The sequence below is a fragment of the Mytilus edulis genome, chromosome 7, assembly GCF_963676685.1.
Source record: "Mytilus edulis chromosome 7, xbMytEdul2.2, whole genome shotgun sequence".
Lineage (NCBI taxonomy): Eukaryota > Metazoa > Mollusca > Bivalvia > Mytilida > Mytilidae > Mytilus > Mytilus edulis.
Window position 1 is genome coordinate 70,534,287 of NC_092350.1, and position 27,568 is coordinate 70,561,854.

A 27,568-nucleotide genomic window follows, 5' to 3' on the forward strand; every position below is an offset into this window, starting at 1 on the left:
TATGCACCAAAATTTACCGTTAACGTCATTTGGCATGATTTTTTAAAAATTTATTCTTCTTTGAAATAACCCTATTACGATCCTCAATAATGGGATGCAAAAATACAAAATATAGAGAAAAAGAACAATTGATTATAGATATAAAGAATGGAGAAAAACGACCTGAAAATCAAGGAAAACAGACTGATATGACTGATTACCCACCTCCAGACCCGCATAAAACAGAAGTTCCTTCATATATGAATTGTTCTAAAAAAAATATATGTATTTCCCACGGTACCGGAAGAAATTATTACATGGCAGATTACAGTTTGTATTACTGACTGAAAAATAGACTGTTTATGTTCCAACGAGAACAGATATTACATAATTACTATTATGGCATTGCATTGCTAATTTATAACGAGCGTTAGGCGGAAGAAATATACGTTGACATTCGTCCAGCTACTAATCCCTAGTAATCATCGATCCTTGATATTTAATATAAATAACTACACAAAATAAATTTAAATCACACATTTATAGTGCTGAAATCATATTTATAACACTTATAGCCTGTCGTACTTTTAAACTGTTTACACTGGTAACCAGTGACATGGAAAATGCCGAAAGTTTGATAAAGTCACGAAAGAGCAAAGACGTTTCATATATTGTGTTTGAAAACAGATCCTCAACTGTGGCCAGTGTGTTTTGGCATGATTTTGATGGGAGAAAGATAAAATTCTGTCAACTTCAGAGTAGTGGAACATATAGCAAATATAAAGTCAAAACATTCGTGGGCCATCCATGGTCGGCTGAAGATTCTGACACTGGAGTAAGCTTGCGAATCGACTATAAGCCTGTGTTCTATCCGTATTCAAATCCAAATAAGCACGCGACGGTTTACATAGATGATGTTACTAAAAACAGAGGTATAATAATGCTTATTAGTCACGAATAACTGTTTATAAACTATCAGTTTTTGATAAGTTGTATTGTAATGCAACATTGAATTAGGTTAGTTATTCAGGGCCGTAACTACATTGAGGCAAATGAGGCAAATGCCTCATGTTTTAAATTTAAAAAAAAAAAAAAAAAATAAAACAAGATTGTCTTCATATGATTGTCTTCATATCAAATAGTTTTCACTGAAAGTGTCTTGCAAGAAGCAAGAAACAGCATCCATTTGTATTTGATTATTTCCAAATGATCAAATTCTGGTTCTGGTAAGGCCACTTTTTTTTTATTAGTTGGTTTACGGATCCGCCGACCCTGTTTTTCACGATATTGAAATAAAAATAAAAACGATTTTGAAGATTTTTTTTAATTCCGCCGACCCTTTTCTGTTTGAAGAAGTAAAAATAAAAATAAAAACATGATAAAAAAAAGATCGGTCTTTCTTCTTCCAGTCGGAATACCCTCGGAGTGGATTCGAAAATCCCGTGCGGTTCCCTGTTCAGTCAACGTTTCATCATGATCTAATGTGGTGAAAAGGAACCAGTTGAAAGGCGGTTCCCTGTTCAGTCAACGTTTCATCATGATCTAATGCGGTGAAAAGGAACCAGTTGAAAATGGAGGACCAGATACGATTTTACAATACGTACTTGTAAAGACTAAAGACTACGTACTTAGATTTACCCATTAATTGTTGGAGATTTTCGGTGTAAATCTAGCGGTTGAACAAATTGAACATCGCAGTCATGAATAATAAAAATGAAAATTATTTTTGAGATCGTTTGGGTATTTTGGTTTAAAAGGTCAGACCATCGCTAGTTTGAACCCACAGGCACTTGTTTCTAGAAGTTCTATTTATATGGATAGTCGACCTTCCTATGGATAGAAACAAGTGCCCGTGTTTGAATCCCTGTTTCAGACAGTCAGTGAGGTTGACGGCGGGTCAACTTTGGTTCAAGTGTTCATCAGAAAGTCTGAGACCCGTTGAAAGGGGCTGTTTTAGTTCCATTACAGGTACTAGTCCAAATAATTATGACGTCTGACAAGGCTTCCTGGCATCCCAGATTTGTTTTTAAATAGCCTTGCCAGACGTCACTAAAGGGAAGGATCTTCTAACTTGCTGCCAGGGATGGGTGTCATTAATTGGCCTTATTATATAAATACCTTCCCACGGTACCCATTATTAAAGATTTAATGGAACAAATTAAGATGGGGTATGGTGAACAATATCCCAACACAAAATCAGAACATGTATTACTGTCATAGAATGCAGGACAATTAAAATCACTTCAACATTTATAAAAAGGGACAATCACAGGACACTTCGAGATATAAGCTAATACTTATAGAAAAAAGTAAAAACACAAAAACACTGAACTCCGAGGAAAATTCAAAAAGGAAAATCAAAAATCAAAAGGCAAAATCAAGAGTCCAAACACATCAAACGAATGGATAACAACTGTCATATTCCAGTATATAGCAGTGTAAAATAGCATAAAAAGCCTAAAAAGGACATGTTTTCATGTACCACATATGAAGGCATATGACCTGCAGAGCGCATATGGTATTTCCTCAATAAAATTGTATTGTGTTATGAGGAATTTTGTCACTCCCTGATCTAAATTTGATAAATAAATACACAGAACAAAGAGAAATGCAATTGGAAAAGACACTTCCCTTTCATCATGGACATTTAATATATATATCTTCTTTCATCAATCTACATTGGCATTTGACTCCTTGTAACACATTTAATTTAAAATAAAACAGCAAGAATTAATACCAAATTATGAAACGATCTGCATACATTGTTAGTATACTACACTATTATATAGAGTTATGTCATTGTTTGTTGTTTCTCTCCATTTTTGGTAAAAAAAAACAGCATTAATTCCAATTTTTATTTTTATTTTTTTTTCGACCTCCTACCCTTCCTTTTTTAAGAAGAATCCCGTAAACCAACTAATAAAAAAAAAGTGGCCTAAGTTAAAAAAGAGACATTTTCTAACTAGTCACTACAGGAACTTTGATATTCAAAGACACATTGCATATTGCTGTTATCAAACAGTTCACTGTACTCCTCAGATCTATTGCACAAACAAAATATCAGTTTAGCATGTTCAACACTTCTGATAAGCTGCATTTTTTTTTTTAATTTTGTTAAGACCCCTTGATTTATGAATTAAATTAAACTATCGAAGCTTTATCATAAAAGACTTATGAATCTTATTAGAATTCTTTACAGAATTATACTGGTATTGGATGCTATAGTCGATCAGAATTTTGTTAAGAATTACATTCAATTTGGTATTTGATGCGACCGCCTTGTTCGAACTACATTGGTTTTGTATGTTGTAGTCTTATCAGAATTCTGTTAAAATTACATTCAATTTCGTATTTGATGCGACCGTCTTATCAGAATTCTGTTAAGATTTGCATTGCATGGAACTGGATGCAATAGTCTTGTCAGATTTCTGATTAGAATTGAATTGTTATAAGATGCTATAGTCTTATCAGAATTCTGTTAAGAATTACATTAGTATTAGATGCTATATAGTCTTATCAGAATTCTGTTAAGAATTACATGGGTATTAGATGATATAGTCTTATCAGAATTCGGTTAAGAATTACATTGGTATTAGATGATATATATATAGTCTTATCAGAATTCTGTTAAGAATTACATTAGTATTAGATGATATAGTCTTATCAGAATTCGGTTAAGAATTACATTGGTATTAGATGATATATATATAGTCTTATCAGAATTCTGTTAAGAATTACATTAGTATTAGATGATATAGTCTTATCAGAATTCTGTTAAGAATTACATTGGTATTAGATGATATATATATAGTCTTATCAGAATTCTGTTAAGAATTACATTAGTATTAGGTGCTATAGTCTTATCAGAATTTTGTTAAGAATTACATTGGTATTAGACGATATAGTCTTATCAGAATTCTGTTAAGAATTACATATAGTATTTGATGCGACCGTCTTATCAGAATTATGTTAAGAATTACATTGGTATAAGGGTCTTATCAGAATTCTGTTAAGAATTACATTGGTATTAGAGTCTTATCAGAATTCGGCTAAGAATTACTTTAGTATTAGATGCTATAGTCTTATCAGAATTCTGTTAAGAATTACATGGGTATTAGATGATATAGTCTTATCAGAATTCTGTTAAGAATTACATTAGTATTAGATGCTATATAGTCTTATCAGAATTCTGTTAAGAATTACATTGGTATAAGATGCTATAGTCTTATCAGAATTCTGTTAAGAATTATATTGGTATTAGATGCTATAGTCTTATCAGAATTCTGTTAAGAATTACATTAGCATGATTAGTATACTATTAGATGCTATAAAGTCTTATCAGAATTTTGTTAAGAATTACATTGTTATTAGATGCTATATATACTGATGAGAATTCTGTAAAGCTATATCATGACTAAAATGCTATTAGATGCGACAGACTTATCAGAATTCTGTTAAAAGTACCTTTTGTTTGAAAGGCACATTTCATCATTGCGAATAGCATCTTTCAAAAATTAAAAGGCGTTAGCACATATATAGCTCAGTGTGCTCTGAAATACATTTACCGTGCATGCTAAATAAATCTGATATATTTTATTCCTCTTAAAACATTGCATTACCATAGCATTAAGGTAATTCGTTTAAATAACAGGCAATGCTTTATTATATACTTCAAAATATTCATAACATCACAGTTTTTATTGTATTTTTCTTATATAAATATAGTAGTATATGGTTAACTAGATCAAACACTAAGTAAAAAGAAGAATATTAAAAAAGCATAATCATATCATAGCATGTCATGTAAAAAAATGCTTGCCTCGTATACTTGAAAAATTAGAAGCCTCGTACCAAAAATAAAATCATTTCAGTGAATAAAAGACGTATAAATGAATGATTACACATTACATATTCAACGGGAATAAATAATTTAGAAAATTATCAAAGAAAAACAACTGCCTTGTCGATCTGAAAACCGCTCTAGACATTACATCAACTCATTCATTTATAAAGTAAGTCGAGTAATATGTAACATAAGTAACAAATGCTATGGACATATCCCAGGACAAGTTTGTTGCAGTGAACTCCTCTGTGCAATTTTTTCGCTGTTTAATCATATTTATTTGCATGTTGTATAATCCAGCGTTATATACCCGCTCAGGTTTAACAACTTTTCAAATCTTCTTTTTTTTGACACGCTAACTATAGAATTGTCTTTCAAATGGTGTATCGCCTTCTGATCTTGTGGATTCCAACTTCTAGTTGCTCCTTTCTATACCGGGTAGTTATAAACCTTCAAATAAAATACAATATTTGATAAAATTTCCCATCTTTAATCATTTTACTAATTTATTTTTTTTATCACATGCATGTCAATTACAATTACGAATGTACATTGCTTATCATTTGTAAACTTTGAAGAATATTTCATTAGTTTAACATGTTTATGCTAGATTTCAGATGCCGTTTAATTGACTTGAATCTGTTTGTTGCCACTACATTATCAGTGATCCATATCCAGTATTATATATATCCGTTTTAATAAGACAAGAGATTCAAAAACACAAAGTAACCAAACTCAAGATTTCATTATACCTAACTCTTGGGAGAAATATTGCAATCTCCTTGTCATTCAAACAAATATTTCCGTAATCTTATTCTCAGAAACTTGATAAAAGAATGACGAAATATTTGTAGCATGTGCACAGTTTTCGGATCTGTGGGAGTTTTTCGCTGCATTGAAGACCCATTGGCAGCCTTCAGCTGTTGTCTGCTATTTGGTCGGGTTGTCGTCTCTTTAAAAAATTCCCCATTTCTATTCTCAGTTTTAGTGTTTTGTCAATAATTGAATACGGTGAAAATATCTGCTCTTCCGCAGAAAGTAAGTATCGATACTAATATAAAAACAAGAAGACGCGGTATGAATGCCAATGAGACAACTCTCCAACAAATATCTCAACAACCACGACAAGGATGTCAACCATTTTAATGTAAGATATGTAAGTCATTCAATAATGAGAAAACCCATACCATATAATTAGCTTTAAAAGAGCAAAAGATCAACCTCTTTTTTATTTTATATTTTTGAATATTCTAATTTCTGTGCCGTTTGGTCTCTTTTGTAGAGTTGTCCCATTGTCAATCATACCACATCTTCTTTATTATAAATAAAATAAATCGCTATTGTTCATCTATTTTTTTTTAACTTTTTCTTGCTATAATTAAAAGTCAAACTCTGGAGGCATTTGTGTGTGCCTCGTCTCTACTCAAAGAGGATTGTTTGATAGCATCAGAAATAAATCATTGCAACAGGGCATTTACGGACACCTATGAGAGTTGTCGCGATGTTTTTTTTTTTAAAGACGACGACATTGTGGTGCTTTCTGTACCCGAGGTCATCGAATACTTCCCGAACAAACATACGTACATATGTAGACCACTGCGCTTGAATCGTCGCCTCTCAAACGATGAACTGGAGCCATTCTCTGTCTTCTGTGATACCATCAGGAGTCTAAAAAAATATGCAAATATGCTTCTATACTAATGAATGTGAAGACGTGTTTTATGGTGTCCCTTTTCCGATTACAAGATAAACTGAGTCAGTAAGACAACTTTGGAGCCTACATCCAAAGTCATGACAGTGAAGTGTTTAATTATTAGAAAAAGAAAAATAATTTCCATATGACTTTCATAAATATCATATTGAATGAGCGTTTCATGTGTATACTAAACATAAATGAATGAAGAATTTTAATTTAATTTGTAGTGCTGGTTTAAATTAAATAATTGTTTTACTTCAACGTGTTGAACTAAGTTTTATTTGATATAAAATTTAAGAACAATTTTTTTTGGGGTAAATTAGTGAACAACCCCGGCTTATATTAGGATTCATACTTATTTCATATACCTACTCACGCCTCAATTTAATTGCAAGCCCTGGCTAATACTCTAGAATTTATTTTATTTTCTTATTTTTACCCATATAAAATTATTTTTTGATTATTTATTTTTTCACGTATAGAAATACAAGATGATCGCCTGGTTATAAAGCAGTAATACACGATCTTTATAAAATTCAGGCTAAATAATCGAAGGTATTAAATGTATTTAATAAATTAAGTCAGGAAGATTTCAAGAAGGGGAGCGGGGTTACATGGAATAATAAATGTTTATATGCACTTTAACTCCAGCTGCTTTTACTGACCGCAGAGAAATATTTGTGAGTTAACATCCTTCTGATTAATCAGGTCAACGTGGTCACTGTGATCCCTACAACACCATATGTTACTCTTCATGCTCTTAAAACTTTGGACAAGGTCGAGTCATAATAAATTCATCTTTTACATTTATTATATATTTTCTTTTTAGCTAATATGGATCCTTAAAGGTCTAGCAAACATTAAACGTTTGCGATAACTTAGTGTCCGTCGGCATCCGTCGTACGTACATGTAAAGTGTTTACAATTCCATATACCATTGTAAAACCCAATATCTATTTTGCCAATATTGCAAACTGGATTTGTGTATGCATGCAAGTCCTACACAGAATGGAGTTTTACATAAACGTTTTACTAGAGCGGGATACGAGAATCTGACAAAAGAATAAGCGGGATCCGGGATCAGAACCCCCAAATGAGACCCCCTTTACAGGAATTTCGAGACGTACGATGTAAAAACTCACTAGAGGATGTGTCGCTCACCTGATATATTTGTTTACAATCGATGCATAAAATAATGCAACTATTATTCTCTGGCTTTAGTTTCAGAGATATAAGCAAAAATCTGCATTAACCCCTATGTTCTATTTTTAGCCATGTTCGCAATGTAGGTTTTCAGGCGGGTTCATCGGACACTTTTTAAAACTAAATACCCTAATGATGATTGTGAAAAGTTTGGTTAAATATGTCTCAATTGTTTCATAGGAGAAGATTTTTGTAAATAATTACATTAAAAAAATGTTAAAAATTGACTTTAAAAGGCAATAACTCCTTAAAATTTACAATTTTGACTTATTTATAGGTCTTACTTTGCTGAACATAATACAGTTTATCTCCATCTATAATAATATTTAAGATAATAAGCAAATACTCAAATTACTTTAAGATTACTAATTCAAAATCAGAAACCCAACAAAATTTTGGCTGATTTTTCTAAAAATTTCAGGCCAGATTGACTTGACCACATAAACAATTTAACCCAATGTCAGCTTTGCTCTAAATGCAAATGGATTCGGAGATATAGGCCAAAATCTACAATTCAATATTATGTTCTATTTTTAGCCATAGCAGCCATCTTTGTTGGCGGGTCAGGATGTCGGACACATATCTTAAACTAGATACCCTTATGATGATTGTGGTCAAGTTTTATTAAATTTTACCCAGGAGTTTTTGAGGAGAAGATTATTGTGAAAGTTAATGAACGACAACGACGGACGACGTTTGACGGACGCCAAGTGATAAGATAAACTCACAAAAGGCCTTTTAGGCCAGGTGAGCTAAAAAGGGGAAGGAGACAACTCTACAAAATTATTTTGCTAAACACAGACTCGTCAGTGCAAGAAAAATATCTCTTAGAATTGAGCTCATTCACCTCCCTCTTTTTTATTCTTTAATTTCATTGACTAACAAAGGAAAATGCCATTTCAAATACATTGCCCCCCCCCCCCTTTTCCAAAAAAAAACCCAAACAAAAACAAACAAAAAAAACCAAATCAAATCAAACATTATCTTTCAAAATTGTAAACTTTGAAACCTCAATAAAATCCTAAAATTGAATAATAACACCCAAATTACGGTGTAATTTTAAATGTAAATGAATACAACAGAATTCACAATTATTTGATCTGTCACTAGAGCTCGGCGGCGGATTTAGGAGTGTGGTGTCCCCGATCGGTTTCTTTACTCAGACAAATTCATTGTCAATAAAAATAATAAAATATTGTATACATTTTGTCATTAAATTACTATTATGATACTACAAGAATTTTGATAAAATGTGAATGGTCTATTGTCAATGATTGTTTAATGGTTTAGAGTCTATGTTTTATCCGATAAAACGGTCTTCTATTCTGAATTGAATGTATCTTTTAAAATGTTAGCGTATGGCGAATAAAACAGGCATTTAGATATTGAGACTAATAATAACTGTGAATCATCACCATCTGATATGTAAATATATATATAGGTCTTATGTTTTACTCCCATGTTAGGGGTACAGTTTTCATGGTTGTAGCTGTTAATTTCTGTGTCATTTGGTCTCTTGTTGAGACTTGTCTCATTGGCAATCATACCACATCTTCTTTTTTATATACTAAAAGTAAACCATCACTGTATATCATCACCATCAGATATGGGTACTCTTGACCTATTTCCCTAGGCCTGTTCTTTGTCCAAGAAAAACAACATTACTGTAGTCTGTACATATACCTACGGCCAAGGGTGCATATATAACCCTACCAGACAGTATACACCTTAAAATCATGTTGTACATCAAATATATTAAATCTATTGCATATAGCATTTATATATTGTATACATATATATAAAAAAATGACTGCGAAAACTTAACCTTGCTCACTGATCTAGATCCGACTTACCAAATATAGTTTCCCTATTTCTCATATTTATCATTTTATATGACAAAATTATATGCAGGGTTGAAGCAGTCGTTGAACTACGAAAATTTGGGCAGAAACAATGAACATATGAAACTGCGTATCCTAGTCATGCTAATGCATATATATATATTTGTGCAAATAGGTATGAAGGTTCCAGGGATTTTACATATTATACTGAAATATGAAACTGCATACGAATAGTTTAGCACACCTACAAAATGTATATCTCTCATTATGCTATTTTGTGGAAAGAGATAAAAATTGTGCCAAATATGTCTTCTAAGTCACAGTCATGACAGTGCTATCACAATAAAACAATTTGTGTGATTTTTTTTATATTTTGTTATACGAAATACCGTAACGATTAGTCAAATCGTTTGGCATTTTTTTAACCTTTTTGCCAAGGAAATTGATTTAATTGGTATAGTTTTCTTAACGTACAGTGGCGAATATTTCATTCCTATTCGAAAGGAAAATAAACGTTCTTTAAGGTGCGGAGAGAGAGAGAGAGTGAGTGGATCTTTTTTACAAGGCGATTGTTTGAGGGCAACAACCATTTAACTTTAAGGGGACCGGGTAATGTTTTTCTTTTATTCTTATTTATTGTAAAATTTGTGTTTCAACATATGGACACATTTATATTCTTTTTTTTAAACAAACGAAATTATTGCTTTCTTATGTAGTCATGGTAGTCTAAGCAGAATATTTTTTGGCAATACTCCGAATTAAAAATGTACGTGTACTCCTATGAAATCACCAGCAGTAAATAAAGCTTTAATTGGTTTAGATATACATGTAGTTGAATATCCACATTAGGGGCGTATTGAGGGTCCAAGATAGGGGTTGTATTTTTTTAACAGTTAGGGGTTCACCCTCAACAAACCCCCTCCCTCGAATCTGCTACTGGACGTTTGTTGGATGGAAATGCATTGTTTATATTTATCAAAAGAAAAATGCTTTGATTGACGCTCTCCATCTTGATGAACGATCAATTAAAGGTCAAGTATAAAAAAAAATCTGTTCCATACTAAAGAAAGTTAGGTATGTAAATATGGCATACATGTTCTAAAGAATTTCTTATAATAATTAAATTTTTTCAGACAACTGAACTGTTGAATTATTCATTTCGAATGCCAATGCAGGTGAACTTTCCCCATCACTAACGTCCATCTTATGTTATCGGCCGTCGTTGGCGTCAGTTGTTCGTTAACTTTTAAAACTATGCAATACATAAGAATTTAGAAGCAGAAGTCGTTTGTAATGTTTCTAAAATACTTTCACATATTTTTCTATTATTTGATATTATTGACTCTGACTTGGCTTTCAGTAACTGCGAGTTGTCCCTGGGTTGTATACTAAGGTGTATTTTGTTGTTCTGGGGATGAATAAGTACCCTGCAACTCTGTTTTTGTTAAATGCATTTCTGTTTTGTATCAATCTTATGAGCTAGCCCTTTTCAACTTATTTTTTCATATGTGTATGCTCCATTTATGGGCAATATGTTTTCTGGTCTGTGCGTTCGTTCGTCCGTCTGTCCCGCTTCATGTTAAAGTTTTTGGTCGAGGTAGTTTTTGATGAAGTTGAAGTCCAATCACCTTGAAACTTAGTACACATGTTCCTTATATGATATGATCTTTCCAATTTTAATGCCAAATTAGAGATTTTCCCCCATTTTCACGGTCCATTGAACATAGAAAATGATATGGCGGATGGGGCATCCGTGTACTATGGACACATTCTTGTTTTCTAATGTTGCTCTGTCATGTCTTACATCACTGTTCCAGGTTTGTGAAAGGTTTGCGCCTTCAAACTAGTTTAACCCCGCATATTCTGTATGTGCCTGTCCCAAGCCAGGAAGGAGCCTGTAATTCAGTGGTTTTCGTTGGTTCATGTATATCATAATTGTTTCATATCTGGAATAAACTGTCCGGCGGATATAAACAACGTGACAACGTCATTTTTCTTCAAAATTTTGGGTTCGTTAGATATCAACTTATTTGTATTCGACACGAAACAGTTGAACAGTTCGGTAAACATCGCCCTTCGACAGTTTTCAAGCCTCATGCATACAAGTTGATATGTTTCTGACATGCAGTGACCGAATGTTGTATATTTCTACATTTGTTTGTCCATTGTTCGACATTATATTAGTGTTGCTTAGTTGTTAAAAAAAAACTAGTTCAATCCTGTCAACTGTTCAAAAGCTTGCAATTAACTTATAACTAGTTCAATCCTGTCAACTGTTCAAAAGCTTGCAACTTGTTGTCTTTTGTCATTTGTACATTTCAATGTGTAGTTTTGGTTTTTATTATGACTGATTGTCCTGTTAATCGTACATTTGTATGTCAGTATCAACGTGTTTTTTCGCTGTTCGTGTCATTAGGTTGCTGTCTCATTTTCATTTTCACACCCCATACGTACCTCACTCATATATTTCGCAAATAAAGGATATTAATGCGCTAAGGCGTTGTGCACGATGTTCATACAACACGACGTTACACCAAAAATGGGACATCAAAGAGTATTTTTTTCTGAAATTTTGACATCGATTAGTTAAATTTATAAATTTTTGTGATATATTTGTACCATGAATTACCTCAAGTTGCGGAAATCTATTTAAAACGTTTACCCTTAATTCACCTTAAAATGCTGTATTGTCGTAAGTAATGTAGGAATGAAAAATGTGATAAAAGAATACGGTTTCCCAGAAATATATTAAAAAGATCTACTAGTATATCTATTTCTTGGTACTTCCGCAATGTAACGAAAATTTCGCCTTTTACATAGAGGACTGTATTGGTGTCTCAAAATTGTTTTTGCAAAAATAAAACATTTCATTGGCATTAGTTTGCCTCTAGCAACAATAAATCGATTAAAGCTATAATTGATTATAAAAATAGCAATAGTTAATCTGTATCGAATCTATGTTCCGAGTCTGTCAATAATCTGTGTCAAATCTATGTTCCGTATCTGTCAACAATCTGTGTCAAATCTATGTTTCGAGACTGTAAACAATCTGCGTCAAATATATGTTCCGAGTCTGTCAGCAATCTGTGTCAAATCTATCTTCCGAGTCTGTCAACAATCTGTGTCGAATCTATGTTCCGAGTCTGTCAACAATCTGTGTCTAATCTATGTTCCGAGTCTGTCAACAATCTGTGTCTAATCTATTTTCCGAGTCTGTCAACAATCTGTGTCGAATCTATGTTCCGAGTCTGTCAACAATCTGTGTCAAATCTATGTTCCGAGTCTGTCAATAATCTGCGTCAAATCTATGCTCCGAGTCTGTCAACAATCTGTATCAAATCTATGTTCCGAGTCTGTCAACAATCTGTATCGAATCTATGTTCCGAGTCTGTCAACAATCTGTGTCGAATCTATGTTCCGAGTCTGTCAATAATCTGTGTCAAATATTTCTTCTGAGTCTGTCAACAATCTGTGTCGAATCTATGTTCCGAGTCTGTCAATAATCTGCGTCAAATCTATGCTCCGAGTCTGTCAACAATCTGTATCAAATCTATGTTCCGAGTCTGTCAACAATCTGTATCGAATCTATGTTCCGAGTCTGTCAACAATCTGTGTCGAATCTATGTTCCGAGTCTGTCAATAATCTGCTTCAAATCTATGCTCCGAGTCTGTCAACAATCTGTATCAAATCTATGTTCCGAGTCTGTCAACAATCTGTATCGAATCTATGTTCCGAGTCTGTCAACAATCTGTGTCGAATCTATGTTCCGAGTCTGTCAACAATCTGTGTCTAATCTATGTTCCGAGTCTGTCAACAATCTGTGTCGAATCTATGTTCCGAGTCTGTCAACAATCTGTGTCGAATCCATGTTCCGAGTCTGTCAATAATCTGTGTCAAATCTTTCTTCTGAGTCTGTCAACAATCTGTGTCGAATCTATGTTCCGAGTCTGTCATCATGCACCATTCTTACTTTCGACAGCCTTTGATATCTTTTTGCAAATTTCACCACACTATTTGTTTAAATATCAAGAACATTTAATCGTAACGTCGGAAAAAAGCGTTTTTTTTATCAGGTAAAAAACCCACATTAATTGCTATAACAAATGACGAAATATTTTAACTTGGACCAAATGACAACCGCTTAAAAAAACGACTGTATCACGAACAATGAGGCAAATTATGTCATTACGTACTTTTATAAAAAGTTATTTTTTTATTTCACTTTATTGACATTTTTTTGATATATCTCACTTTCAGTCGTTGGGTTAGCAAAAAACATCGATGGACATTTTTCTTATTCCAGCTTAATATGCAGCCGCCGAGCCAAATGAAAATTGACAAAATAACGACTTTAATGACACAAAGAAGTTGAATGGTTCGACACATGTCATTGTTCCCGCCAAATTTCAGGAAGATCAGATATGAAGAAATAGAATCTCGCTACATACAGATGTACACAACATAACCATAATAACAGTTAAAAAAGTGGTTCAAAAATGTAACGTTGGACATCCGTTTTTTTTCACTTAGCTTTGTTGTTCCAATCCTTACATTTACCAGATATTACTATGCATATGACTAAGAGCTATAGAACGTAATTGAACGCATATACTGAATTTGTTTTTATAGTGGTTAGATTGTGTTTGCTAATATTTTTTCTTTGTTTTAGCGGAGGAAATTTCGAAGATTCTCTTTTAAATTCTATGGGTTGTAGGAACAGCGTGCGTAACGTAAATTACATTTGCTAGAATGTCCTCTACCGGTCTCGGAGCTACCGGTATGAACGTATTTATTCAATGAGTTTCTGAAAGCGACAAGCAAAAATACAAAAAAAAAACAGTTTCTATAATCAATTCAGTGTCATCTTTCATTTGTTTAAAAAAATAAAAAAAAAAAAAATTGGCAAAAAAAGGGGGGTGCAGTTTTTCCTGCCTCCCCTAATTTTGAGAGCTATTATTGCATCTTTCTTAACAAGAATTTCATCCGATAAGAAATGTCGTTGTATTACTTCACAGTTGGAAGCCTCATATCTCGAAGACTATTTATTATAATTGTTATATCTCTCAATCCATGTGTATGAACGGTCAAGGTCAACCATATGGTTTTCTAGCTGTCTAAACGGTGTTTGTAATTTATAGCGTGTGTCTCCCGCCAAAATACAGCACACGGTTTGTTTGTGAAACCTTTACACAGCTAGTTTACTCTTGGAATACTTAATGAAGGTACGTATATACTATTTTCAACATTCAAATTCATGAAGATAGCATTTTAATATTTTTTTGTTAACCCTTAAATATTCTCATAGATATTTTTTAAAACTTCAATAAGTATTAATTGAGATTAATTGAATAAATGAATAAGTAAAAATAATTTTATATCCGTGTGTCTTGTCAAGAACAACAAAAATACTAATATAACATGTATTATCATCATGATCATGATAATACAATTTCTGATAATAATAATAAAATAGACGATGATGATTATGGTGTGAATAAAAACATGCTGAAAGTATTTTAGTTTTATAGCATACATGTACATGCAGTGCATAACTTCATACTTATATAACGGAAGTATCAAATTATATGATCAACTGATTATTTTGATTCTTCCGTTTCTGCCTTAGAGCAGACATTTATTAATGTTCTTCCTTTTTTTTATTAATATATATATATATATATATATTTTTTTTTTCATGGCCAAAAGTTTTATTCATATAAACAAAAATAATCAAATATATATAATTATATATAAGTTAAAAAATTAACTGGTGGGAGGTTCGTGTTGCTCAGTCTTTCTGGTTGTGTTCTGTTGTTTGTCTGTTTTTCTTTATAGCCATGTCATTGTCAGTGTATTTGTCAACCTACGAGTTTGAATGTCCATTTGGAATCTTTCGCTTCTCTTTAAAATGTCTTTTTGGACTAAAATTACTAAACATAGTTGACAGTTTCGTATTATGTCAACGAAAACTAAGATATTACTTTCTGTATGATAAAGTCAAGAATTAAGGAAATTCAAAATGAAATGCGAACCTTTTATCAGTTAAAAGATGTGTCATTTATATTGGATTTGTTACACCAGTTCAGGGTCCAAAAGGGGGGGATAGGGGTTCGGAACCCCTGGTTTAGGACGATCCATGCATTTATATGGGAACTTTTATTTGGAACCCTTGCCCCTTTTTCCTGGGTTGGAACCCCCTTCGAAAATCCCCCCATGTTTACATAATTTAGAAAGGGCGAAGTCGAAATGATGATTAACTGGTTTAATTATTGTATTATAGTTAAGATATTTTGAGAATTAAACATTTATTTTTATAAAGACACATTGTGAATAAAAGAAACACTTACCGTTTTGACTAGTTCCATCTCCATAATTGAACTTCTGTCATAATTATGTAAAGTCTTCCCAAAGTATCACAAAAAGATGTAAGACTTGCTTGTAAAGATGTCACCACACTGGTTGATAGATATTTGCATTGTTGTTGTTGTTGGGTTTTTTAATTCCACAACACAGTATATTCCAAAAATTGTGTATAATTAACTAACACGGTTTCACAAGTATCCATTATTTTAAATTTGTAATTTGTTGATACGAAACAAATATTCAGTATGCATGATATATAAATGTTTTAAGATTATCATATGGCGTGTTAACATTTTTATATTCTGTTACTATATTTCCAAACGTATTTCAAACATTTAAAGTAGAACGGAAGTAGAGTAAGTTTGAAAATTTTGAAAATAAGCGCCGCATACTCATTGGTTCAAAATTCAAATTCGATTCCAGGTCATGGAAGGCAATATTGAGAATGTATATTACGAAGACGTTTCAAAGAAAATTGATAAAGGTGAGTACAAATATTGTATACATATTTTTCTTGTAATAGAAGAAAAGGTTAATAGTCAGAAACGTAACTTTGTTAGACGTACGTGTACAACTATTTTGTATAATTGAGAATGGTCGTAACCAGCCTTCCCAGAGATGGTGTCATGTTAGTCCAAATAATTATGACGTCTGCCCCGGTCTGGCAAGGCTATTTTTTTCATGCAGGTACAAGGACGGCGTCCCAGAAAAAAAATTCAAAATAGCCTTGCCAGACGTCATAATTATTTGGACTAGTGTCATGTTGTAGCGGAAGGAACTTTCACTAAAACATTTCGACAGATGTTTTCAGTTTAAAGTACTGTTTTTTCAACTAGTGATTCTTGTGCATCACTTATCTTTCTGAAAAACCTAACAGATTGGGTTATCTCACCAAAGATCAATGTACTCGTGTAAAATCCAATTTGATAAGGTTTTTTTTTTTATAAGAAGTGTTATTTATGTCTACATAATTCATATGCCCCATGCTTTTTTGAAATTATAAATACAAAACTTATCTGGTGTATGGCAAAAAGACAGCGAGCAAAGACTAGAAGACAAACTCCAAAACGCATTGTGTCTGCAATTTGCCAGATACGTTTGTCGATTGTTGACAGGGGCTGCTATATAATTTTGCTGCTGCTATGTCTAAGCAATCTACACTTATTAAGGCACTTGTGAATATAGCAAATTTAATATTTTTCATGAATCACGAGATTATTATATGTATCTTTTGTTTTTTCGTTATGTCAGAAAAAATAGAGTGTCGTATTTAATGTACACACTATTTAGTTGTAATACTAGCGTCAATGATAAACGAAACTAGTATTTGCATGTTATCAAGAATATGAGGGCTCAAGAATTATGTATTGAATATATATCACAGCACATAGCATAAATGATAAACTATAATAGCATTAAGTTGTTATTATAATTTTTTATAGTATTGAAACAAATACTTGACATGTACACTATTTGATTATTGATAAGGTCAATCTCTTGAGAATTTTTGCTTGTCTGATTTACCAATCCTTATCATTTTGTTTGCATTCAAATTATAATAATTAGCCAAGAAATCCTCCGGCATACTGGAAAAAAATGATATGGACTTGAGCTCTTAAAATGGACTGCTGCACTGATGTTCTATGAAGAATTTTTTTATCGCATTCATACGACCGCAAAAAAAAATACGTTCGTATATATTCCTATCACGTCGTCGTCCGAAGACAAAGGGTACAAAAATATTTTTATTTTGGGGGTAGGGGGTCAAATTTTTCCCTCCGGAAATTTAAGCAATTATTGATTCCCACCCCCTTTTCCCCCCAAAAAAATAAAACCGGGGGTCACAATTTATTTTGCTTATTCTTTTTATATAGTCTTAAAACTGATTACTAAGTATTGCAAACAGCAAGTATATTGCACAACAGTAAGACATCTTCAATTGAATATACATTCAAATCTTATAACCAATTTCAATACATTTATAAACCCGGAAAATCCGTGTGTGAGGAACTTATATAGATATAAGAAGATGTGGTATGAGTGCAAATGAGACAGCTCTCCATCCAAGTCACAATTTGTGAAAAAGTAAACTATTAGAGGTCAAAGTACGGCCTTCAAGACGGAGCATTGGCCCACACCAAACAGGAAGCTATAAAGGACCCCAAAATATGAAACAGGAAAACCGACGGTCTTATCTATATAAAAATCGAGAAACACTGAACAACAGGTTCCGGACTAAAACTTCTAAATCAATTTTTCTACGGAGTAGTTACTTGAACGTTTTATTGCACATCATTATCACTATATTGAACTCGATAGGTTAAACTGTTTCGCGATGCCGAATTTGCGTTCGAGCTTGCAACAAGTGTTGCGGAAGCAAGACACGACTACGATCCATCAGTTGTCGTTTTCGTCCTTGATATCTTCGATGACGTAAACATAGATTGAGTCTATCGTTTAAAAAAAAGCGTCTTCGAAATCGACATGAAACTTTTCGACATTGCACTAATGTTTGTATGTGATAAAAAGATAGAGCAAAATTCATTTTTTTTTACTCTGACATGTTTTAATTTTTACCTATTTTACTGAAATATTTTTGGTGATGTAAGGTTCTGACAATGATATGTATCATGGAAGTATTATTTAAGCTAACTGGAATTGTTATTTTTCAAAGTTTCATTAGTGGATGTTTAAACGAAATATGTTTAAATACGTTCATCCCATAATCATTACTAAAGGCACGTAGTCACTATCAATTTTTCTTTCTCTAAGAATACTTGGTCAAAGTTTTTGAATGATTTGTTCTAATGACAACTGTAAAAATTCTTTGGACAAAAACTTTCACGGACTTTAATGGAATAGAATCTCATTCGAATTTTCTTGAAACTTTGTTGTATTTTGACGGGAATAAGCCCATCCTAGTGTTGTTCAGAAATGATCAATATTTTGTTCACAAAACAAAAGTACATCGCAAATTTATCGGAAATGCAGAATGAGTTCCAGTTAGAGTAAAAAGAAATTAATGTGGTGAAATAAATCGATATAATATTATGAATATGAATTTGTTGAATTTATTTTTATCAATGGTTCGATCTGTCGAAATTCATCATGTTCATGCAGATTGAATGTCGCTTTGTCAATTTCAAAATAATTCCTTTTAATTCGACCTCGGAGATCTTCACTATGAAGTTTTTAAAGGATTCTGTTCGGTACTACTATTCCTTCTTCTAGATCTTAGGAGCCTGTTTCTACCTCCCTTTTGCATTACTAATTTACGATTATTAATTCACGAAATGATAATACACAGTGAAAAGTTTATTAGAGCCATATGTATTTTGATAGTGACAACAGCTGACTTTGACCAAGTTTTCTTGTTCAAATTTTCTTTTTCAAAGTGTTCATAGTTTTCTTTGACCGAGTTTTTGATGGAAGACTTCGATAGTCACAACAGGGTTGCAGTAAAAAAAATTGTGTTTTTTTTTTATCTTGGTTTCATTTGGTATTTTTTTTTCAAATTGAAACGACTTATTTTAGGGTTAAAAGGTTTATGCACATATAACTTTGTCAAACCATCATAGAAATTTATGACCGAACTTTGACAGAAGTTTGCTTATATTTAAAAGACAGTATCCAGAGCAAAATTTTTAAGACATTTTCCCCTTTCAATAATCATGGACTAAAATCATTGGAAGTAAACATTTAGGGAAATAATTTGGTTAATTTTTTTTTCTCACATCAATGATTTTTCAAACCTTCTTAGAATGTTATGAAGCTTGGACAGATACTATTGTATAATTAAGAGTCAATATCTGAAGCAAATTTCGAAATTATCTTTTTTTCATTTACCGGTTATTCACTGTTTCTACAAGCTGCCATATTATACATTTACTCAATCTACAGCAAATCTATTTTTTGGTATGATCTGTTAAGAAAATATACAGCTCATTTAATATTTATATATTTGCCAAAAAGTTGCTCCCCAACTTGATTGAAATAGCGTCAAATGGAAGTACACATTTGTTTTCAACTCTTTAATATTGACCAAACACAAGCAATAAAACCACGTGTCTCAGATTTTTGAAATATTGATTTAATTGCTGGATGCCAAACTTCATAATGTGCACCTTTCATCTTTTTCGAGACAAATAAATTCCTTTTAAAACACATCCAATAACTGGAACACGCTGTTACTGAAAATGCTTACTTTTACTACATAAAGCAAAGCCAAACCTTTGGGGGTACCCATGAAGGTTCTATTTTTATTTTTTGTTCACTCATGTTACTTTTGTTAACTTACTGAAAAACTAAAGATAAATGCAAAATATTTATAAATATTCCTCTGGGAACACCCCAAACGCATCCTCATACATTTATCTTATCATGGTAGTCTTATCAATAGAACTACACAATACGTGAACACAACAGGGGTCGAGTTTAAGTGACCAACTGCATGCAATTAATATTTAACATCATTCTCAATATGAAATAATAATTATCATTCGTATTAACATTTAAGGCACATGTATCACAGTACAAAGGCAACCATGGCAACTACATTTGATCTAAATTTCATTTTCAGCTGTTTTTGTTACTTCTTGGTATTTCTAAATATCCACAGAAGAAAAAAAATATTTACATATCTTGCACTTATAATGAGTTTTGATGATAATTAGTTTTATTAACAAATACACGTGTCTGACTGATGCAAGATAAGAACACGTGGGCAGTACATTGTGGTTAATCAATATAATCATTTGATAGCTTTATAACCACTGACACTTTTGAGATCATTAATAGTAGGTTTATCCTGGTGGGCGGAGTTTTGGCCATCAGTAGCAACTGACTTACAGCAAGGTCAATAATGATATAACATCTCCCGCCAGTTTTGATTTTTGATGCATAGGGTGTGCATTTCCCTAATATATTTAGAATTGCTGAAATGGAATGCTTTCTTACTGGTCCAAACCTAATTGATATATGATTATTAAAAGGCCAATCCTGAAGTATCCCCATGGTACATGTGTGAATTATATTGAAGTTAATGGGGTACAAGTAGGAAAATCCTTATTTAATCAATTGTGACACATTCATTGTTATCATGAAAATGAAGTTTTAAATGAAATTAGCTCCTAGATGAGTCCCCTATAATCCTGATTTGCACACATGTTGTTCCTTGGCCAGTTATCTTCAAAAGATTGTCTCAGTTTTCCAAAAACATCAATGGAACAAATTGTATACCTAATTAAATTTAGAGATCTCTTATGAATTGGGGGTTGCAAACTTGGTTGAAGGTTAATGAGAGAATGAAATACAATAGAAAAAGTCTGAGACTTTCTTTTGGCGGTCAAACTGTGTTGTACAAGAATCTATATTTTGGTTTGGTCTGACTAACAAAGAAGCTTATTTCATTCCAGTGTGAACCTCCCAATATAGCAACTAATTACATAATAACTAATTATGTAAAATAATGTCATATAATTGTAATTGTCACCATCTGAAAGATTATTTTTTCCCATTCTTTTGGTACTTTATTTATAAAATTGAAAACTGGGTTAAAGAAATTACATCAGTTTAAAGTTGTCTGATTGGGGGTGAAAAAATCTTTGTATTGTGGGGGTGAAAAAATCTTTGTCTTGTGCTACCTTAAAAAGAAACATGTTGTACTGTGAAATAATCAAGGACACAGACACTTCAAACAAAATTAATGTACATGTAGAAGGAAACAAGATATTTTCATGCTACCTATTGTCCTCTCCAAAAATAAAACGGAAATTTCGTATTAAATAAGTTAAATCAAGGTGATTTGTCTAGAATAATTAGGGTTGTGAATTTCGCTGTCAGCTTGCCTTCGAAAGAACATTTGTCAGAGACTTTTAAAGCTATTCTCACACTTAATATTTATCAATAAATATATGTTTTCACTTTAGATTTTTTCCTCTACAGTTTTTTTCTCTAATATTTTCTTTATTTACCTGCAGTGGCGGTTCGTCCAGAAATTTTCATGAAAGGGATTTTTCTTTTGGGGGGGAGGGGGGAACTGACTGACGCAAAGGAAAGGAGACCCGCTCCAGTTAGGCCTCAGTGATTCCCTATATCAACAACAAAAAATACAAAGGGGGGTTCCGGGCACCTTGCCCCCTCTAAATCCGCCTCTGACCTGCATAGTTGTATAAATTAATTTTGATTGCGACTTTATAAGATACGACCAAGTGGTCAGAGATTAAAAGCTGGGCAAATGGTATCAACAGGTGATTGAAGGATTAGCTTCCCCAAAATGCTGGTTTATACATGTATATATAAAGTATTTACCTTTACTTTTACGTATTTTACTGAAAAAAAATGTTTTGTTTGGCAGTCAGCATTGTCCTTTTGCATTGAAAAGTAGAATTTTAAACATTAATTTCATGATTATTAACAACAATGTATATATACCGATTGATTCCAGGAAACAAAACTAAAATTAATTGTTAATAAAAGTTGGGAAATTTGCAGTAAAAACTTAAATTATTTTTTCTTCTGATAAACATCTTTTTGTATAAAAGATATCAATTTAAGAATAAATAATTTTGAGAATCATTTTTTTTAACTAGGATATCAGAATATTGGTTTGACAGTAAAGTATGCTACCAAAAATTGATGCACGGTGTCACATTAGCGATTAGAGCTTGATTTTGTTGAAACATCATAATCTTTATATGGCTCTTAAAAATGCACAACGAATACTTGCATGGCGCTTGCATTTATTATGTTTTTTTCACGCAAAATGTGTATCCTGAAACATGAATTAATATGAAAATAAAGAGATGTTTATTGTAGTTTATTTGCATCCTATATAAGTTATTTGTCTCTGTGACTCGTATAATCAAAGTACTGAAGTACTTAACATCGGATGACTGCAAGTTCTCGTGGATGGTCAAAAGCACCTGTCACAGAAAAAAATCACATCTCTATACCTGATACTGAGGTTAATGTACAGATATATTTTTTTTCTGAGACAAGTTCGTGCGTGGATGATGAATAAATGACAGGAAATTCAACATCACCGTAATAACTATTATATTGTAGTGATACAAATAAGTATACACTGGTTTGTTGTTATATCTTATATTAATATAACAGTTACATGTATATATAATTTTCATCCATTTGTATATTATTATATTCTACTATTCTAAAAATAGTGCAGTGCAAGTGTATGGTGGACACTCTTCTGTAAAAATCGATTTTTCTATAAGATTGGATACGAGTTGGCATTCATATCTTCCCGCAAAAACAATCTTCCATGCAGAGTAACCGGTCATTGCCGGGATTGTGGCAAAATGTTCTTAAGATATTCTTCCGCATGCTTTTAGCATAGATATTATCAATGCTTTTTTACTTTACATTTTTTACTTTACATTACAAGGAATGTTTTTTTGCACTCGTTTATGTGAGCGTATTTATCATGTTTATAGATCGGTTACAAACCCATAACGAAAGTAATGTAATGGAAATCTAGGCAATAGCAATACATCGGAATGCTCTCATGGTCATCGCGATGTAAAAATATGTTCCATACATTGCATGTAGTTTTTTTTAAATTGATATATTGTATTTCAGGTTACCAAGATGATGTGGATGAGAAGACTGACCAGATGACCAATCTATACGAACTCAAAATATAGGTAATCCTTATTACTCATTTTCAAAAGGAAAACAAACAGAAAACATTACAACATTAGTAACTACAATCATGGTGCAACTATATTTGTTGAATATTTGTATATCTATATTTTGAGGCCTTTTTTTCTTGTTTGTTTTTTATTTACCTGGCAGCTCTTAAATATTATTTTCTTTAAATAGTAACTCTTTTGTTCATATCTTCTGTTTTCTAAAAACATAACAGTCAGATACTATATATGTTTACAAAACTGATCATCGTACATCAGACCACAACAACGAAGACCCGACCCCTACGAGAAATACATGTACACAGACAAAAAGCAGAACATAACACATACTATTAGTCTAGATAGACGGCTTTGCTACCGGCAGTACATTTTGTAAACTAGTGTTGCGTGTGCACAAACATTCTGCTTTACTCGTCTAGTATCTTTGCAGAGACACTAGTAAGGTGTTTTAATCAAAGAATATATTTCTATACAGACAAAGGTGCTTGTGGTTCATTACTGTATCTTAAGGTGAATGACCGTCTTGATCTCATTGCTTGTGGAGGGTGTTTGCCAATATCTCAGGATATGTGTCTGTCAAGATCGGGATGCTTGTGGTGTATGAATATATCTCAAGTAAGTTACCGTCAAGTTCTCGATGATTGTGGTGTATGAACATCTTTATGTTGAGTGACTGTCAAGGTATCGGTGCTTGTGGTGTAAGAACACGTCTCAATATAAGTGACTGTTAAGTTCTCGGTGCTTCTTTTATTTTACTCTTTCTCCAGACAAGTGACTGTTAAGTTCTCGGTGCTTCTGTTATTTTACTCTTTCTCCAGACAAGTGACTGTTAAGTTCTCGATGCTTCTGTTGTTTTACTGTTTCTCCAGACAAGTGACTGTTAAGTTATCGATGCTTCTGTTGTTTTACTGTTTCTCTAGACATATGACTGTTAAGATTGTGCTGCTTCTGTTGTTTAACTGTTTCTCCAAACGAGTGGCTGTCAAGATCTTGGTGCTTCTGTTGTTTGACTGTTTCTCCAGACGAGTGACTGTCAAGATCTTGTTGCTTCTGTTGTTTTACTGTTTCTCCAGACGAGTGACTGCCAAAATCTTGATGCTTCTGTTGTTTGACTGTTTCTCCAGACGAGTGATTGTCAAGATCTTGGTGCTCCTGTTGTTTTATTGTTTCTCCAGACGAGTGATTGTCAAGATCTTGGTGCTCCTGTTGTTTTACTGTTTCTTAAGATGCGTGACTGTCAAGATCTTGGTGCTTCTGTTGTTTTACTGTTTCTCCAGACAAGTGACTGTAAATATCTTGGTGCTTCTGTTATTTTACTGTTTCTCAAGATGAGTGACTGTAGAGATTGCAGTGTTTGTGCTGCTTCATCATTTTTTATTGTTTACCATAATAAGTGACTGTGAGATCTCATTGCTTGTTTTGTTGTAATGCAAATCCTGCTGAGTGACTATTAAAAGATCTCTGTTTTTGTGTTGCTTTACTGTTTCTCAAGTTCAGTGACTGCGAGATCTCGGTGCTTGTAATTCTTTTCTGTATCCGAAGATGAATGACTGTCAATATTTCGGTGTTGTTTTACTTTACTGTATCTCTTGATGAGTGACTGTGAGATATCGGTGCATTGATTCATTATTGTATCTGTAGCTGAGTGACTGACATGATCTCAGTGCTAGTGTTGCTTAACTGTAGATTTAGATGAGTGACTGTCAAGATCTTAGTGCTTGTGTTGCTTTATCATTTCTCTTGATCAATGACTGAGAAATTTAGGTACTTGTGAGTCATTATTGTATCTCAAGATGAGTGATAGATAATATTTGTACTTGCTTGTGGTGCATTACTGTATCTCAAAATGAGTGACTGTGAGATATCGATGATTATGTTGCTTTATTGTTTTCATGATGATTGACTGTAATATCTCAGTGCTTGTGATTCATTACTGTATCTCGAGATGAGTGATTGTCAAGATCACTTGGTGCTTATGGTGCATTACTGTATCTCAATATCAGTGTCTTTCAGGATTTTGTTGATGTGGTGTATTACATTACCTCAAGACGAGTATCAGTCTATACATCGGTGCTTGGGTTGCTTTTATGTATCTTAAAATATTTGACTGTCAAGATCTCGTGTTTATGATGACCTTATGTATCTTCAAATCAGTGGCTGTCAAAGTACCGGTGTATGTGACGCATTACATAATCTCAAGAAGGTTGACTTTATAATAAGATCGCTTATGTTTCTTGTTATGAACTAAAGAGTCCTGTATCTTGATTTAAATGGTGGGTGACGTGAAATTTTGTTTTCTACCGACCCGAGTTTATATTCCTGCTTAAAACCGATAACCTCGTCAGTGTTTCCTGTAATTTCTATTGATTTTTATTGTGTGTAGATTTTGGTGTTAAGTGCAAATATTTGGAAGTTTATATATTCTGAACTCATTTGCTCAGAAATCAATTCGAACGATATTAACTATACATTCTTTTGTTGAACAGGTGTTTTGACATGCAGGATGTGGTTAGGTTGATTATACTTCACTCCTCCTTTTATTCATACTTAATGTATCAAAGAAACTTTAAAATAGGGTTTTGAAGTTTTATTTTCTTTCTTTTTCAGGCAACATTTCCTGGTTTAGAGAAAAACTGAAACACCAATATTGTGTGTACATGTTGCGATAAACAATTATGACAACACCACTCATTTGTTCTCTTGTTGGTTGGGAAATACAAGTTGACGTCGGAAAGGAAACTAAATGCTCTACAACATTGAAAAAACTGTTATATATCATGTATACAGTGCTTCTACATGTATGTGTGGAACTCTAACACTTATAATATGCAGAATATCTTACTTACTATTTTTAAAGAAGTGTACCAAAGTTTCCACCTATAATTTTTACAGACGTTTTAGGTCAAATTCAATTCCATTTGTATATTTCAGTAATCATTCCTAATTTTAATTGGACACTTGACAAACATGTTGCTGTTGTATGTGTGTATTTTAAGCAGACAGTAGCCTGAAATTTAAAATTTATTTGATGTGCTTAAGGGAGTTTATTAATGTTTATCAAAATTGTATGTTATTGTAATGAAAAGGAAAGGATTTAGTGTTTACCAATCATTTGTCAATTTGTTATTCTACGAAGACTTTATCACAAAGCAACAACTCTCACCTCACTGCAAGGCCACCAAGTACGATTAACTGAATTCATTTATTATTATAATATTGCTTTTAAAGTAGATGTATTTTCTTTCAACGATATATACATGTCTATGTTTCGTTTTACCTTGTTAACAATAATGCCCTTACCATAATTCTAATAACACTATATTGTGTTTTTGGTCAGAATTCTGATAGACATACATGTCAATATTATTCATGTCCTTCTAAATTCTGATAAAAATCTAATATAGTAGCAATGAAACCTTAACAAAATTCTGATAAGACTTACATCTGACAACAATAGCCTTCTTAACAGAATTCTGATAAGACAGTTGCATCTCATAACAATAACCTTCTTAACATAATTCTGACAAGAATCATCGAATATAGTACCAATGAAACCCTTAACAGAATTCTGATAAGACATGCATCTGATAACAATAGCCTTCTTAACAGAATTCTGATAAGAATCGAATATATAGAACCAATGAAACCCTTAACAGAATTCTGATAAGACAGTCGCATCTCATTACAATAGCCTTCTTAACAGAATTCTGATACGAATCGAATATATAGAACCAATGAAACCCTTAACAGAATTCTGATAAGACAGTCGCATCTCATAACAATAGCCTTCTTAACAGAATTCTGATAAGACTCACATCTGATAACAATAGCCTTCTAAACAGAATTCTGATAAGAATCGAATATATAGAACCAATGAATCCCTTAACGTAATTCTGATAAGACTTACATCTGATAACAATAGCCTTCTTAACAGAATTCTGATAAGAATCGAATATATAGAACCAATGAAAC

The 27,568-nt window shown here is 32.6% G+C and overlaps 1 protein-coding gene and 1 long non-coding RNA gene across 2 annotated transcripts in view; both read left to right on the top strand.

Moving 5' to 3' along the window:
- Nucleotides 1-551: 551 nt before the first annotated feature.
- LOC139482095 (uncharacterized) overlaps nucleotides 552-27,568 on the top strand; it is a 33,215-nt gene continuing 6,198 nt past the window's right edge. The window contains exon 1 of the mRNA XM_071265759.1: nucleotides 552-911. Within this exon, the coding sequence (XP_071121860.1) occupies nucleotides 596-911 (316 nt within the window). The 5' untranslated portion in view covers nucleotides 552-595. The remainder of the gene's footprint in view (nucleotides 912-27,568) is intronic.
- On the top strand, nucleotides 14,491-26,870 carry LOC139482094 (uncharacterized). Its single transcript, XR_011654769.1, has 4 exons — nucleotides 14,491-14,785; nucleotides 16,350-16,410; nucleotides 23,526-23,590; nucleotides 26,204-26,870. It is a non-coding gene; the product is annotated as an uncharacterized lncRNA (long non-coding RNA).